Consider the following 15,233-nt stretch of genomic DNA (forward strand, 5'->3'; position numbering starts at 1 on the left):
GGGGCAGGAGCAGTTTCCTGGAAAGGAGAAAGAGTTCAAAAGATGATTGAAAACATTCTATAAGCCACTTGTGTGTTTAGATGCAAAACCCTAACATTCAGGACTATTAGACACATCTAGAAAGAAGATTGAGGTAAGAACCTAATTTTTCTTTGTGATAAACAAGATTTTTTTCTTAACAGATAAGTGAACAGTTGACTCTTTACTCTTTAGGTCAGAAGTGTGAGTTTCAGGATCCCTATATTCTCTTGAGTGAGAAGAAAATTTCCAGTGTTCAGACCATTGTTCCAGCCCTTGAAATTGCAAACTCCCACCGTAAGCCTCTGGTCATCATAGCTGAAGATGTTGATGGAGAAGCACTCAGCACTCTGGTCCTAAACAGGTATGTCTGTTGCACTACACCTAATTGGTAACACTGGAGGCTATATTAGATTTACATTTCTGTACTAAACAAAAGTGAACATTCAGGTTGTATGACTACCTTCTTTCTATACCTTCTCTCCAGACCGGTACAGTTCACTCACTGATGGGTCACCATGACCAGCAGGTGGAGACTGAGACAAAATTTTGGCTGTAATACTAATAGCTGTGCTTCCCTCCAGTCTAACCAGTCTGCTGAATAGTCAAGCAGAACTAAGAAGTGCTAATTATAACAGTAGCACTCCTAACAGGAGTAACAACTAACAGAGCAATACTGTTGGAAATTACATAGAAGAAGCCCCTTCAGCAAAACGACCCCACAGCTCACCAGCTCAGCCAAAGCTGCTGTTCTTTTGATCTCCCTGACCCTATAAAAATACTAGAACCTGCAGAAATAAACACACTCTAAGTGAATCCCATAAGAACAACAGACATACAGGGTGGGAACTGTACCAATCTGGAGATTCTAAAAGAATGAAAATGGGTAATAGCTCACCATGACCAGCAGGTGGAGACAGAGACAAAACTTTGGCTGTAATACTAATAGCTGTGCTTTCCTCTAGCAGGTGTGGCAAGCTGGCCAATCTTCCCTTGGTTAGTGTGTAGGCCTGTTGGAAGTTGTTTAGTGGCCTTGTCTTCGTTTGATGCTGGAATGAGCTTGGGGGGACCCTTTCGGATGTGTCACACGCAACGGGTCATGAGTTGAGTCCCCCCCCCCCAATAAATTTTTTTTTTCTACAGATGCCTCAGATGTAAGCCTTGCCACCGATACCGGCAAGGCATATGGCTTAGAGAGCCATTGGAGTCTGTTCGGGGGGGGGGGGAATTCTGAGGCAGTGCCGGTCTGAAGGGAGCCTTCAGTTCATTGTTATTGCTTTTTATTGCTAACTAGCACTTTTTTCCCTTAGCTAGGTCATGTATTGCGCAATGAGCACTTTAAAGGGAAAAAGTGCTCATTGTGCTCCAAACATGAGGTCAATGCGGCCGGCCTGTGCTCATGGTAGGCCAGCCACTGTGAAGGGGAATCCTCATCGGCTTCGGGTGCCAGCATCCAGGGATCCCCTTCGCGAGTGCCTTGTACGCCAGCAGCTGACAGCGAGGAAGCCCGGGCTTCCCTCGCCGGTTTCCCTTACTGCCTATGCTGCTGGGGACTCAATCACCGTTGCTGCCGGCTTGTCTGCTTTAGCGGCAGGGACAGTTCAAGCTTCTCAGCCGCTACAGGCCTCGGCATGGTTTTCAGCAGGCTTTGCTCTGATTTTTGTGCCTCCATTTTGTCTGCAGCCTCAGGTGACCTTCCCCCTGTCTTAGAGAGATGGACAGGTTTCTGCTGGGTTCTCTGCTTTGGCAGCAAGTCCCATTGGGCCGATGGGGTTTATCCCCTGATTTTCTTTTTGTCTTGTGTAAGGCTTATCTTCAGGTGGCCGGGGGGTCCTGCTTATGCCCTGGGGGGGTCTCGTGGGGGAGGGGTTCCCTCTGCATCCACTCTGGTTGCCCCCCCCCTCAGTGCCGGTTTCGTCCCCATCTCCTCCTCTCTTGTCCAAGTAGCCGAGGGTCTCTTGGGACGATTTTTTCAATGGGGAGCAGTTTTCTCTTGATATGGACCAAGACCTTTTGAGAGATCTCCAGGATCCTCTGAGGGACAGATGCCGCTGGCAGTGGTTTTTTGGTTCCATCAGCTGGCGAGGATGCGTCAATGGTGCGCATCTTTCAGCGGGAAAAGCTTCAGTAGCTTGTTCTTCGGGTCTCCTCGGTGTTGCGTTTCGAAGAAGAAGCGAAGGAGCCCCCATATGTGGTGAACCCTCTGCTTCGGGGATCCGCTCAGCATCCTGCTCTTTTCCTATGCATCAGGATATTCAGGATATTGTGCTTGCACAGTGGAAAGCACGGGAGGCACCCTTTCATTTTGCACACTCTATGGCTCACTTGTATCCCAGAGGGAGATAGCGATACCTTGAAGTCGCCGGTTGTGGACACGGTAGTCTCGACCATCGCGAAGCGGCATACAGTGGCTGTTGAGGGCAGCTCACCTTGAGGGACTCTGAGGAGCGTACGTTAAGAGTTTCTCTTAAGCAGAATTTTAATGTCATTGCCTTTGCGATCCAGGTGGCGATATGTGACAGTCTGGTAGCTTGAGCTTTGCTTTTGGTGTGCCGAGTGTGTCCTTGACCATGAGTCTGATGTCTGGCACTTGGTGGAACAGGAAGTAGCCAAAATTGAGATGGGTGCTTCTTATCTTTCTGATGCCATGTATGATCTGTTGCAGGCGTTGACCAAGTCCATGGCTCTCTGAGTAGCCACTCGTACCTTGTGGTTCTGGGCTTGGTTGGCAGATGCAGCATCTAAGACTAAGCTAACTAAATTTCCCTTTTGGGGGGTTGTTTGGTGAGGATTTGGACAAGTTGGTTCAGACCTTAACGGATTCTAAGGTGCCTTGTCTTCCTGAAGACCTGTGCCCGCCCACCTGCACGGAGTGTCATTGCTCAGGGGCATTTGCGTGATTTCCACAGATATCGCCCTGTTCGAGGGGCCGCTTCTTTCCTGCCTCTGGGTCTCCCCGGGACCATTACTTTCAGCACATGCAGTCCTTTCGGGGGACCCCTTAGAGGGGTTGTGATTCCTCTGCTGCCCGTTGACTCCTTGCCAGTGCCTCCCTTGGTTCCGGTGGACGCTTGGTTGCGAGTTTTATACCAAGGGTGGGCCGAGATCACAACGGATCAGTGGGTCCTGGAGGTTATTCGGGACGGTTATGTTCTGGAGTTTTTCTACTCCTTGCCAGATCACTTTCTCGCTTCTCCTTGTTAGGCGGCATCAAAGAAGCGGGCCTTTCGCCAGACGTTTAAAAAATTGCTAGATCTCAAAGTGGTAGTGCCCTTTCCTCCGTGTCTATTTACTTCGTGGTGCCCAAGAAAGAGGGGACTTTTTGGCCCATCTTGGATCTGAAGAGGGTCAACAGGGCTCTGGGAGTCCCGTCTTTTCGCATGGAGACTCTTGAGATCTGTCATTCTGGTGGTTCATCTGTAGAAATTTCTGACTTCTCATTCTATTGGTCTACTTGCACGTTCCAATTTGCATCTCCCATTAGAGACGACCTTTTCCTGTAGCGCACACAATTTCAATGCTCTGGCTGCTTGTAGGAAGCAAATTTAGAGAAATTGCCTGCCGTGAAGGTAAGGGGCAGGGAGGAAGAAAGGGAGGAAAGGTGGAGTGGAGAGGAGCAGACTGATGGGAAATGGGGAAGAGAGAGATTCCAGACTATGGGGGGAGCGGAGGGAAGAAGATGGGTGCCAGACCAAATGGGGGGGGGGGTTGGAGGGAGAGGCACAGTAACAGAGCATACGGAAGAGACAGAGAAGGCAGACAGTAGATGGAAGGAAATGAATGAGGTGAAGATGAGGAAAACAGAAACCAGACAACAAAGGTAGAAAAAAAGTTTATTTATTATTATTTTTTTTTTCTTTAGAATAAAGTAGTATATTAGTTGTGTTGATAAAAATTTATAAACAAAGCCCTGCCAGCTGAACATCTCTTTCTCTAGTTCAGCAGCCAGAACTTTGATTTATAAGGAAGGAATAAGCTAAATATTGCAGTGCTGAGGCTTGTATGGATGCTACGGGGATGGGGCGGGGACAGTGGTTGCGGGAACAGGATCGGTGGTTGCGGTGATGGGGACAGATTTTTCCCCGTGTCATTCTCTAGGCAGACTGGTTAGACTGGAGAGAAGCACAGCTATTAGTATTACAGCCAAAGTTTTGTCTGTCTCCACCTACTGGTCATGGTGAGCTATTACCCATCAGTGAACTGTACTGGTCTGGAGAGTCTAAACGAAAGAAAATTAATAGGTAAGAACCTAATTTCTCCCTGGTGGAATACAAGGCGCTTAGTAGCATTTTGAACAGATTGAAGGGGAGAGAGATGGCTTAGCAGAAGACCCACATGCAGAAGCACCACCTAATACACCAAACGGACTCACTAAAACTTGTATGCCACCACAAGTATAATTCGAACTACTACCAAACTTAGAAATCACTTCAAACAAAATCAAATTGTACTATATTCTAAAAGCAACATCATTCCCAGTAAAACTTATCTGTGACACCCACCTGATCAGAAACCGCCATACTTAAATGATGCACACACCTGCAAGCAAAGCTATTTTACCTCTATATTAGGCTATGTCTATATGAAAAATACTGCAATTTTATCCACCCTATTTTCTATAACGGAAAATGCTACAATTTAATCCACTGTCTGTATTCCCAAGTCTGTATGTTATAACTATACTGTAAAGCTGAAATTTAAATCCCCAGGTCCACCAAGTCTGTATTTCCCATCAAAGTCTGTCCTGCTTATACTGTGAATGTACTTCTTATGACCCGTTCTGGGTTCCTTTGGGAGGTCGGGCAAAATAAATGAGTGAATAAATAAATAAAATAAGCTATTTTAATCCAGACGAGTGTGGATGAGGGTCTTGCAAGCGTGTTCAGAAAGGAAAGGACATATTTTAACAATATTAAATATTATAGAGAAAGAAATGACAAGCTTTGGCAGTCTGTTACATATGCAAAGAGGAAGCGAGCGATGAGTCAAAGATGACCCCAAGGTTGCGAGCCAAGACAGGGAGGATGAGCGCTATCCACCGCTATAGAGGACGGGGGAATGGGACCAGGCGGGTTTAGGAGGCAAGATAAGGGGTTAAGTCTTGGCCATGTTTAGATATCTCGCTGCAATCTAAATTAGATAGCAATGTCAAAGAGGCAGGCCAAGACTCAAACCTGGATTCCTGTAGAAATTTTGGGGGTAGATATGTTGGGGGTAGATATGCAAGTAGACAGCATAGAGGTGGTACTGGAACCTGTGGGATGAAATTAGAGCTCCGGAGAAGTGTAGATGTTCAGAAAAAAAGAACCAAGCCATACAGAGCTGCTGCTCAGCTGGTCTTGTCATTTGACCAAACAAGCTAGGAACCCCTGTAACCAAGAGAACAATCTCTACATGGATTGCGGACTGTATCTCATTCTGTTATGCTTGGACTGGTCTTACACTAGAAGGTTGTGTTAACATACATAACGTTCAAGCAATGGTGATTTCAGTAGTTCATCTATGCTTCGCTCCTATTGAAGACATATGTAAAGCAGCTACCTGGTCATTGGTACATACATTCACAACCCATTACTGTTTGGAATATCTTTCTAGTCAGTTTGGCCACAGAGTTCTCCAAAATTTAATCTCTGACTAGAAGCCAATTGCCCTCCAACCATCTTTGTTCGCTGGAGAGTCACCACATGTGAAAATATGCTGCCTTCTTGTCCTGGGATAAAGCAGTTACATGCCTGTAACAAGTATTATCCCAGGACAAGCAGGCATGATATTCTCACATGTGGGTGACGTCATCTACGGAGCCCCGATGCGGAAGCATTTTCAAGCAAACTTGATTGAAGATTTAAGTTTGCTCTGCTGCTCCATCCATGCGTGCCTTCCTGCTCCACTAGGGGGTGCATCCCCTCGTGGTCTCCAGTTCAAAATTTTCCGCGAGCCTAGAAGCCGTGTTTTTCAGGCTCTGCCCCAACTGCCTTCTAGCACCGCGATTTTTTCTTGTTTTTTCACGATTAAGTCGCTGTGCGCGAATTCTTTACCTTTTTACTTGATTCCTGCTTCGTTTTTGACGACCCGGAGGCTTCCGGGTCCCCGTGGCCGCGTGGCTAATCGAGCCGCGGCTACTTTTCGATTTAATGTCCCGGCCTTTGACCGGCTTTAAAAAGTGCACCCGGTGCGAGTGGCTTCTTTCTCTCACAGATCCGCATCGCCGGTGCATCCTCTGTCTGGGGGCGACTCATCCAACCGACTCCTGCCCCCAGTGCGCTATTTTCCAGAACCGGGCCCTCCGCCGAAGAAAAGCCCGCATGGCGGACCTCTTCACCCCGGACCAACCCTCCACCTCGGCCTCGAGGTCGGCCCCGGATACCTCGGCATCGCCTCGAGACTCCACCCCGAAGTCCTCGGGACAACAGAAAGCCTCGGCCCCGGGTAAGTCCCCTCTTCCCTCTTCAGGTTCTGTAACAGCGAAGAAGTCAACCTCGGGGACAACGTCGACGCATGGCGGAAGCCCCATGCTTACAGCCCCGACTAAGCCCTCCAAGCCTTCGGGCCGTGCCTCCACCACACGGGAATACTCTGATACGAGGTCGCCCCCGGTGGAGTGCACCGAGGCAGTGGACATGCCCTCGATGCTGTCCATGCCCGTCTTCCAGGACCTACTCCGAGCGATGATCACGTCGGAGCTATCCGCTGCAATGGCCCAGTTTCAATCGGCCTCGACCTCGAACGTGCCAGACCAGCCTGAGCCTCGCACCGAACAACCTCGAGGAAAGGTGCGCAATCCTCGCCGCATCCCATCCTCCTCGGACTCCTCACCGAGGCGCCCGAGACGTTCCCCCTCCGCAGACCGCCGAGGGGCAAAACGTCGGGCTAAAACGACAGAAACCTCGAACCGCTGTACCTCCAAGAAGGCCCGAGGTACACCAACCCTACGAGGCCGTTCTCCCACACCTCGTACGGGACCACTAAGGGTGGCTGAGTTATCACTCTCCAACCCGCGCATCCTCCGAACTCCCCCTCGGACGTATCCTTCGAGGGAGTCCGGATCGAGGTCACCAATCCGACATCGATCGGTACCCCTAACCCCGGCATCGTCTCCGAGGGGCTCCTCGAGACGCCGAAGATCGACAACCCCGGAACACTCTCACAGTGCTTTCCCAGTCTCGGAGCATGGATCAGAGCATGAACCTCGATACTCGAGGGAAGCCTCCCCATCCTTCTCCACCCGACGAAGGTCTCGTTCCCCGACCCCGCACGGGGCCCCGGGGACATCTCGCCCATCCTTCACTCGCTTTGTCCAAGACATGGGCCATGCATTGGACTTAGACCTCCAGTCCGACTCCAGATACTCTAAGGAGTACCTGGCGGAGCTGGATATGCCATCACTGCCCAGAGAGTCCCTTCGCTTACCACCTAACCCGGTACTCCAACAGGCCTTCTTCAGGAATCTGGAGACCCCCTACATGGTCACGGCCGTACCCTCCAAAATGGAGGCCAAGTACCGCACAGTACCTTACCCGGGATTCGAGCAACCACAGCTCTCCCACCAATCGCTGCTAGTAGAATCCTCCTTGAAAAAGGCTCACCCGTCCCGGGTCTCAGCAGCGGTCCCCCCAGGCCGAGAAGGCCGAACCCTGGACAAGTTCGGCAGGAGACTATACCAAAACGCAATGATGGCCTCTAGGGTGCAAAGCTACACTTTCACCTTCACATCCTACCTCAAACACCTCATTGGACTATTGAGAGCTTTTGAGACTGACCTACCGGCCTCCCGGCAAGGAACGTTCGGCCTGCTTTTAGAGTCCCTCTCCAACCTGCGCCTTCATCTATTCCACGCGGCCTACGATGGCTTCGAACTCTCCTCCAGAGAAGCAGCCTTCGCTATCGCCATGCGCCGACTAGCTTGGCTGCGCCTGGTCGACATGGACCCCAACTTACAGGACCGTTTGGCTAACTTCCCCTGCGTGGGAAAGGAATTGTTCGATGACACTATCGAGGCGGCTACAAAACGCCTCTCCGAACATGAACGCTCGTTTGCCTCCCTTGTCCGGCAAAAGCCCAAACCGCCAGCGTCCAGGCCGTATAGGGCCCCTCCGCGCCGCTACCCACAAAAGTCCACCCCTGTCTTCTCGCGGCCCCCACCCAGGCGTCCGCAAGCCCACCACAGGGCCATGCCCAAGTCCTAACCGCCTGCGACCACCAAACCATCCCCGTCCTTTTGACGGGACACGCGGAAGGGGGCGGGCCCCCTCCGCCATAGTCCCAGGCCTCCTTCCCATCGGGGGTCGACTCAAAGCCTTTTACCCTCGCTGGGAACAAATCACGTCGGACGCATGGGTCCTTGGCGTGATCTCATCAGGGTACTCTCTCAACTTTCGGGCCATTCCCCCGGACAACCCCCCAAGGAATTGCCCTCCCAACTGGACTCAGCTATCCCTACTCCTCTCCGAAGCTCGAGACCTGCTTCGCCTGAGAGCAGTGGAGAAGGTTCCCCCCGACCAACGGGGGAAGGGCTTCTACTCCCGTTACTTCCTGGTACCGAAAAAAACGGGAGACCTACGCCCAATACTAGACTTGAGACGCCTCAACAAATTCCTGGTACGGGAAAAATTTCGGATGCTCTCACTACCGACACTTTACCCCCTGATCGACGAGGGCGACTGGCTCTGCTCCCTCGATCTCAAGGAGGCGTACACACATGTCCCAGTGCACCCCGCTCACCGCAAGTTCTTGCGTTTCCAGGTAGGGGACTGGCACCTACAATACCGAGTCCTCCCCTTCGGACTAGCATCATCACCTCGGGTCTTCACCAAGTGCCTCGTGGTGGTAGCAGCAATCTTACGTTCCCAGGGCCTCCAGGTATTCCCCTACCTGGACAACTGGCTAATCAAAGCCCCGTCCAGGGAAGGGGTTATCTCAGCGACCCAACAGACTATTACCTACCTACAAAGTCTGGGGTTCGAAATAAACTTCCAAAAATCTCAACTGCGCCCCTCGCAGTCCCTACAGTTCATCGGGGCCACGCTGGACACGGTTCGCCTCCGTTCCTTCCTCCCCCCTCCGCGCCTGGAGGCGTTAGTAAGTCTGAGCCGAAGGATCTCCCTGCTGACCTCGGTATCAGCTCGACAGATGATGACTCTCCTGGGCCACATGGCCTCCACCGTCCATGTCACACCCTTCGCCCGCCTCCATCTGAGAATCCCTCAATGGACCCTGGCGTCTCAATGGCGTCAAGACCGGGATCCGATCGACCGCCCCGTGACAGTGACTCCTTCATTGCAACAATCGCTCCGCTGGTGGGACGACTCTTCAAATCTTTCCGAAGGTTTGCTCTTCCTCGCCCCACCCCACAGCAAGGTACTCACCACGGACTCGTCGGAGTACGCTTGGGGAGCCCATCTGGACGGCCTACGCACCCAAGGAATGTGGTCAGCACAAGACCATCGCTGCCACATCAACGTGCTAGAACTTCGGGCCATCCTTCTCGCAGCTGTAGCCTTCCAACATCTACTCCACGACCGAGTGGTTCTCATCCGAACCGACAACCAGGTAGCGATGTACTACGTAAACAAACAAGGGGGGACAGGGTCTTGGTCCCTTTGTCGGGAAGCCCTGCGCCTCTGGAAATGGGCAATCTCCAACAACACCTTCCTTCGAGCGGTGTACATACAAGGAGAACAAAACTGCCTGGCGGACAGACTCAGCCGCCTCCTCCAGCCACACGAGTGGTCACTACACTCTCAGACCCTACGAGGGGTGTTCGAACGGTGGGGGACGCCTCAAATAGACCTGTTCGCGTCCCCTCACAATCACAAGCTGCCTCTCTTCTGCTCCCGGATATACTCCCCGGACCGACTCGAGGCCGACGCCTTCCTCCTCGACTGGGAGGGAAGGTTCCTGTACACGTTCCCGCCGTTTCCTCTGATACTGCGGACGCTTGTCCACCTGAAAACAGTACAAGCCACCCTGATCCTGATTGCCCCTCGCTGGCCACGCCAGCCGTGGTTTTCCCTTCTACTTCAACTCAGTGTCAGAGATCCACTGCCTCTGCCTCTGTTTCCCTCTCTACTGTCACAGGGTCAGGGTTCACTGTTACATCCTAATCTTCAATCTCTTCATCTGAATGCTTGGTTTCTCTCCCCCTGACTGCTCTCCCCGTGTCTCAATCAGTCAAGGAGATATTGGAGGCCTCTAGAAAAACCTCGACGAGAACCTGCTACTCCCAAAAGTGGACCAGATTCTCAACCTGGTGCTCCTCCCACAGCCAGGACCCGGTGTCGGTCCCCGTCCCCCTGGTCCTTGACTATCTACTTCAACTATCTCATTCCGGCCTAAAGACCAACTCCATTCGAGTACACCTCAGTGCGATTGCGGCCTTTCATCAGCCCCTGGAAGGGAAAGCCCTCTCGCTCCATCCCTTAGTCACTCGCTTCATGAAGGGTCTGCTGAACGTCCACCCCCCTCTCAAACCTCCCCCGGTGGTTTGGGACCTTAACGTGATTCTGGCTCAACTAATGAAACCTCCATTTGAGCCACTAGACAAATGCCATCCAAATTCCTCACTTGGAAGGTAATTTTCTTACTCGCGCTCACGTCCGCACGGCGGGTTAGTGAGCTACAAGCTCTGGTAGCGGACCCACCCTTCACGGTATTCCATCACGACAAGGTGGTACTCCGCACCCATCCAAAGTTCCTACCTAAAGTAGTGTCTGATTTCCATCTCAATCAGTCCATCGTCTTACCCGTGTTTTTTCCCAAGCCCCACTCTCACCCCGGAGAAGTGGCGCTCCACACTCTTGACTGCAAAAGAGCGTTGGCCTTTTACCTCCAACGCACTCAGCCACACCGGAAAGTCCCACAACTGTTTCTGTCCTTCGACCCAAACCGGTTAGGCCACCCAGTTTCCAAACGCACCTTGTCCAACTGGTTGGCCGATTGCATCTCCTTTTGCTACGCTCAGGCTGGTCTCGCGCTGCATGGTCGAGTAACGGGACACAAAGTCCGATCGATGGCAGCCTCCGTAGCGTTCCTCAGGTCCACACCCATTGAGGAAATCTGCAAGGCTGCCACGTGGTCTTCGGTTCATACCTTCACCTCCCACTACTGTCTGGACTCCCTATCCAGAAGCGATGGCCGGTTCGGCCAATCAGTATTGCGAAATCTATTTGCTTAAATTGCCAACTTCCCTCCATCCCTCTTCAGTAAGCTTGGAGGTCACCCACATGTGAGAATATCATGCCTGCTTGTCCTGGGATAAAGCACAGTTACTTACCGTAACAGGTGTTATCCAGGGACAGCAGGCATATATTCTCACAACCCGCCCACCTCCCCGAGGTTGGCTTCTTGGCTAGTTAAGTGAACTGGAGACCACGAGGGGATGCACCCCCTAGTGGAGCAGGAAGGCACGCATGCGTGGAGCAGCAGAGCAAACTTAAATCTTCAATCAAGTTTGCTTGAAAATGCTTCCGCATCGGGGCTCCGTAGATGACGTCACCCACATGTGAGAATATATGCCTGCTGTCCCTGGATAACACCTGTTACGGTAAGTAACTGTGCTTTATCCAGGGACTGCAGGCAGATATTCTCACAACCCACCCACCCTCCCCTTCTTGGCAGCTTAGCTTTGTTACAAGCTGGCAATGGGCAGGAAGGCACCCATGCATGTGCGGTATGGGTAGTCTTTTTATTTCTTAAAGTGACAGTACACTTTAGACAGTCAATATCTGGTTCTGAGGATGTTGCCCACATGTGAGAATATCTGTTTGCTGTCCCTGCATAACACTTGCAGGTAAGTAATTGTTCTATATGGGTAGTTTATATCATTATATAACATGGATATATTTTTGTTTTTAGATTGAAGGTTGGCCTTCAGGTTGCTGCTGTGAAAGCTCCAGGCTTCGGAGATAATAGGAAAAACCAGCTGAAGGACTTAGCTATTGCTTCCGGGGGTGTAGTAAGTAAAATTAGTTTTGAAATGCCTTGTTTTTAACTGTGTGTCCCCTCCATAATGTAATAGAATCAAAAACTGTAATGATAAGCTTGGTATATTTCTGGTACCCAATGAATATGGAAGCTGAGCACAAGCTTAGGGTATAAGGATTGATGATACTGTACAGTGAGATGGGCTTAGAAGTAGCTATTTGGATCTGAGACTTTATTTACCTTTTTTCTAAGGCAAGGTAAGAGGTACATAAATCCACTTGGACAGGGCAACAAACTTAAATGATTCCTGAGACAGTGGTTGGTGATATGACCTTATCCAGAATCGCAAGGAGAATCAGTAAGAGAAGCTGAATTGAATCCTAGTACTCGGACTGCTGTTGTAACGAATGCTAGGAAGTTCTTCTTTACCCAACGTGTGGTGGACACCTGGAATGCACTTCCAGAGGACGTTATAGGGCAGCGAACGGTACTGGGGTTTAAGAAAGGATTGGACAATTTCCTGCTGGAAAAGGGGATAGAGGGGTATAGATAAAAGATTACTGCACAGGTCCTGGACCTGATGGGCTGCCGCGTGAGCGGACTGCTGGGCGCGATGGACCTCAGGTCTGACCCAGCGGAGGCATTTCTTATGTTCTTATGTAACCACTACGCTATTCTTACAATCTATGGTTCAGTAAATTATTTAAGAATGTACTTGACAGAGGAAATGTTGCCCACCAGGGTGGCAGCATAATCCCATATCTCTGCATGGCCCATGGCTAAAAAGCCAAATTTAAACAAAGTGGGAAGTTGTATCCCAGTTGCAAAGGAGAAAATATCTAAGCAGCTCTCACCTAGTCAAATGATCAGTAATGACCACTCAGGGTGGGGACACATTTTAAAAAAGTACACTTGTTCAAGGACTAGCCCTGCATGTGAAGACAAAACTGTGGCTGGAGGGGGGGAGGGGAGTGAGTTAAGGGATGGTTCAATGAGCAGGATGACCTTGCAAAGGTCAATATAAAAATTGCAAAGATTATCATGAGCTGTTGCGGAAGGAGATTGAGAGTTTTGGTGTGCTTTGACTAGGATATTTCTAAAGATGAGGGCCTAATGCAGTCAGGTTTTTGAACAGTATGCCCCCCCCACACACACACACTTCTCCCTTGTGTGGGTAGAGGTGGGGGCTGGGGGTGGTCTTGAGAGTTTTGGTGTGCTTTGACTAGGATATTTCTAAAGATGAGGGCCTAATGCAGTCAGGTTTTTGAACAGTATGCCACCCTACACACACACTTCTCCCTTGTGTGGGTAGAGGTGGGGGCTGGGGGTGGTCTTAAAGGATGTGCAAGTAAAAGTGAGGAAGAACAGGTACAAAGGAGGAAGATTCCTATGCATGTTGGGGGGGGGCGCTTTAATCTAGTTTGTATTTATGCTTCCATTGAGGGACAAGAACTATTTTAGGTGTGAGGAATCACCTTAAGGAGCTTGGGTGATGGGAGATTACTACTAGGAGAAATTTAAGCTGTGCACTTTCTGCTACATGTAGTTGCTTAGGGAAATCAAGAGTAGAGAAAACTCAAAAAGCTTTGTAAAAATACTGTGAAGAGGTCTCATGTGCGCTCTCGCCCAAGGAGCCATCTCTATGGCTGCCACCATTGACTCCAGGATCTGCGGATAATGCCATTCCATGGGAGTTGGACTCTTTAGCAGATCCGAAATCTGCTTCTTGAGCTTCAGTATGCATGGTCCTAGAAGAAAAACCTGGCCCGAGGCTATGTCGAACAAAACTCCCAGGTACTCCTGGCACTAGGTCAGTTGCAATTGACTCTTCTTGAAGTTGATTATCCATTCTAGGTCCTGGAGGAGTTGGACCACTCTCGAAACTGCCCATTATCCCAGGACAAGCAGGCAGGTATTCTCACTAGTGGGTGATGTCATCCGACAGAGCCCCGATACGGACATCTTGCAAGCATGTCTTGCTTGAAGAAACTCAGAAGTTTCGAGATGCCCGCACCGCGCATGCACCAGTGCCTTCCCGCCCGATGGTCCGGGCGTGTCTCCTCAGTTCATTTTCTTCCGCGGAGCTGAGAAGTCTATCTTCAATTTCGCGCCCATTGAATCTCGTTTTTTTGCCTTCTGTTTTGCCGCAGGTTGAGTTCTTTTGGCTCTCCTGTGCATTTGTTTCTTTCTTTGTTTTCATTAAAAAAAAAAAAAAAAAAAATTTTTTCTTCCGACACCGGGTCGGCCGCGTGGCTGAGGCCCCGCGCCTTCGACCTTGCGGTGGAACTTTTCCGGCCTATGTCCCGGCCAATTACCGGTTTTAAAAAGTGTAGCAAGTGCCAACGCGCGATTTCGCTCACGGACCCTCATCGACGCTGCTTACAGTGTCTGGGACCGGATCACTTCCCGAAATCGTGCCGGCCTTGCTCCACTTTGACGGCGAGAGTGTTTAAGCGCCGCTGTCTGCTGTGGGAGTCCATGTTCAAGATGGAAGCTTCGTTCGATCCTTCAGCTTCGACATCGACTGGTGCTTGGACTCCATCGGCGAAGCCCGCTGCCTCCCCGGCTGCTTCTGGCCTCCTGAAACCGGCATCGTTCACGCCGGTTTCGGCCTCGACTTCGGCACCGGTGCCTTCCTCCGTCTCCTCGGAGCAGGTATCGACCCCTACAGTTCCACCGGTGGTGCTTAAAGTGCCGAAGGCTGGCAAACAGAAGCATGCGACACCGAAAGAGTGCGGAGACCGTGCGGAAGGGCCCCCTTTTGGTGCGGATCCCTCCATATCGACTTCGTTGAAGTCCCTTCTGGAGGCTCAGTTTGTGGAACTCATGCACACCATGGGACCACGGCTGATTGCCTCGATCCAGGGTGACCTCCCGGTTCCGAGGGGCGGACCGCCCCCTCCTCCTCCGCCGCGCCGCATGACCTCGTTGCTCGGCGAGGAGGAGTGGCGTGCGGTGTCCGGGTCCTCGAGGAGGTCCTCGGTTAGTGCTATGCCTCCTTTGGAACAGATTCCCTCGAGGAAGGCCTCCCTTAGTGATATGCCCCCCTTGGAGCCTATCCCCTCGAGGAAAGCCTCGTTTAGCGATTTGCCTCCATTGGAACCTGTTACCCCGCCCCATGACTCAGTGTGGCGTCCACCTTCGAGACCTCCCAGTCCTGGTCATAGCAGGAAGCAGGATGAGTTCTTCCGAACCCCCTATCAAGCTTGGGCGGCGTCGGGGGAGGCTTCGACTCTTCCGCCTCTGCGATCGACGGCATCAAGTCCGATCTGCTCCTTGGAGGCGTCTGACCAGGT

General features: G+C 51.2%; 1 protein-coding gene across 4 annotated transcripts in view; it reads left to right on the forward strand.

Annotated features, from left to right (window-relative positions):
• Nucleotides 1-15,233, forward strand: part of HSPD1 (heat shock protein family D (Hsp60) member 1) — a 111,913-nt gene that overhangs the window by 70,970 nt on the left and 25,710 nt on the right. For all 4 annotated transcript variants that reach the window (XM_033947039.1, XM_033947040.1, XM_033947037.1 and 1 more), the window contains 2 exons: nt 214-382; nt 11,869-11,968. In XM_033947039.1, the coding sequence (XP_033802930.1) occupies nt 214-382; nt 11,869-11,968 (269 nt within the window). The remainder of the gene's footprint in view (nt 1-213; nt 383-11,868; nt 11,969-15,233) is intronic.

Source organism: Geotrypetes seraphini, chromosome 5, assembly GCF_902459505.1.
Source record: "Geotrypetes seraphini chromosome 5, aGeoSer1.1, whole genome shotgun sequence".
Taxonomy (NCBI): domain Eukaryota; kingdom Metazoa; phylum Chordata; class Amphibia; order Gymnophiona; family Dermophiidae; genus Geotrypetes; species Geotrypetes seraphini.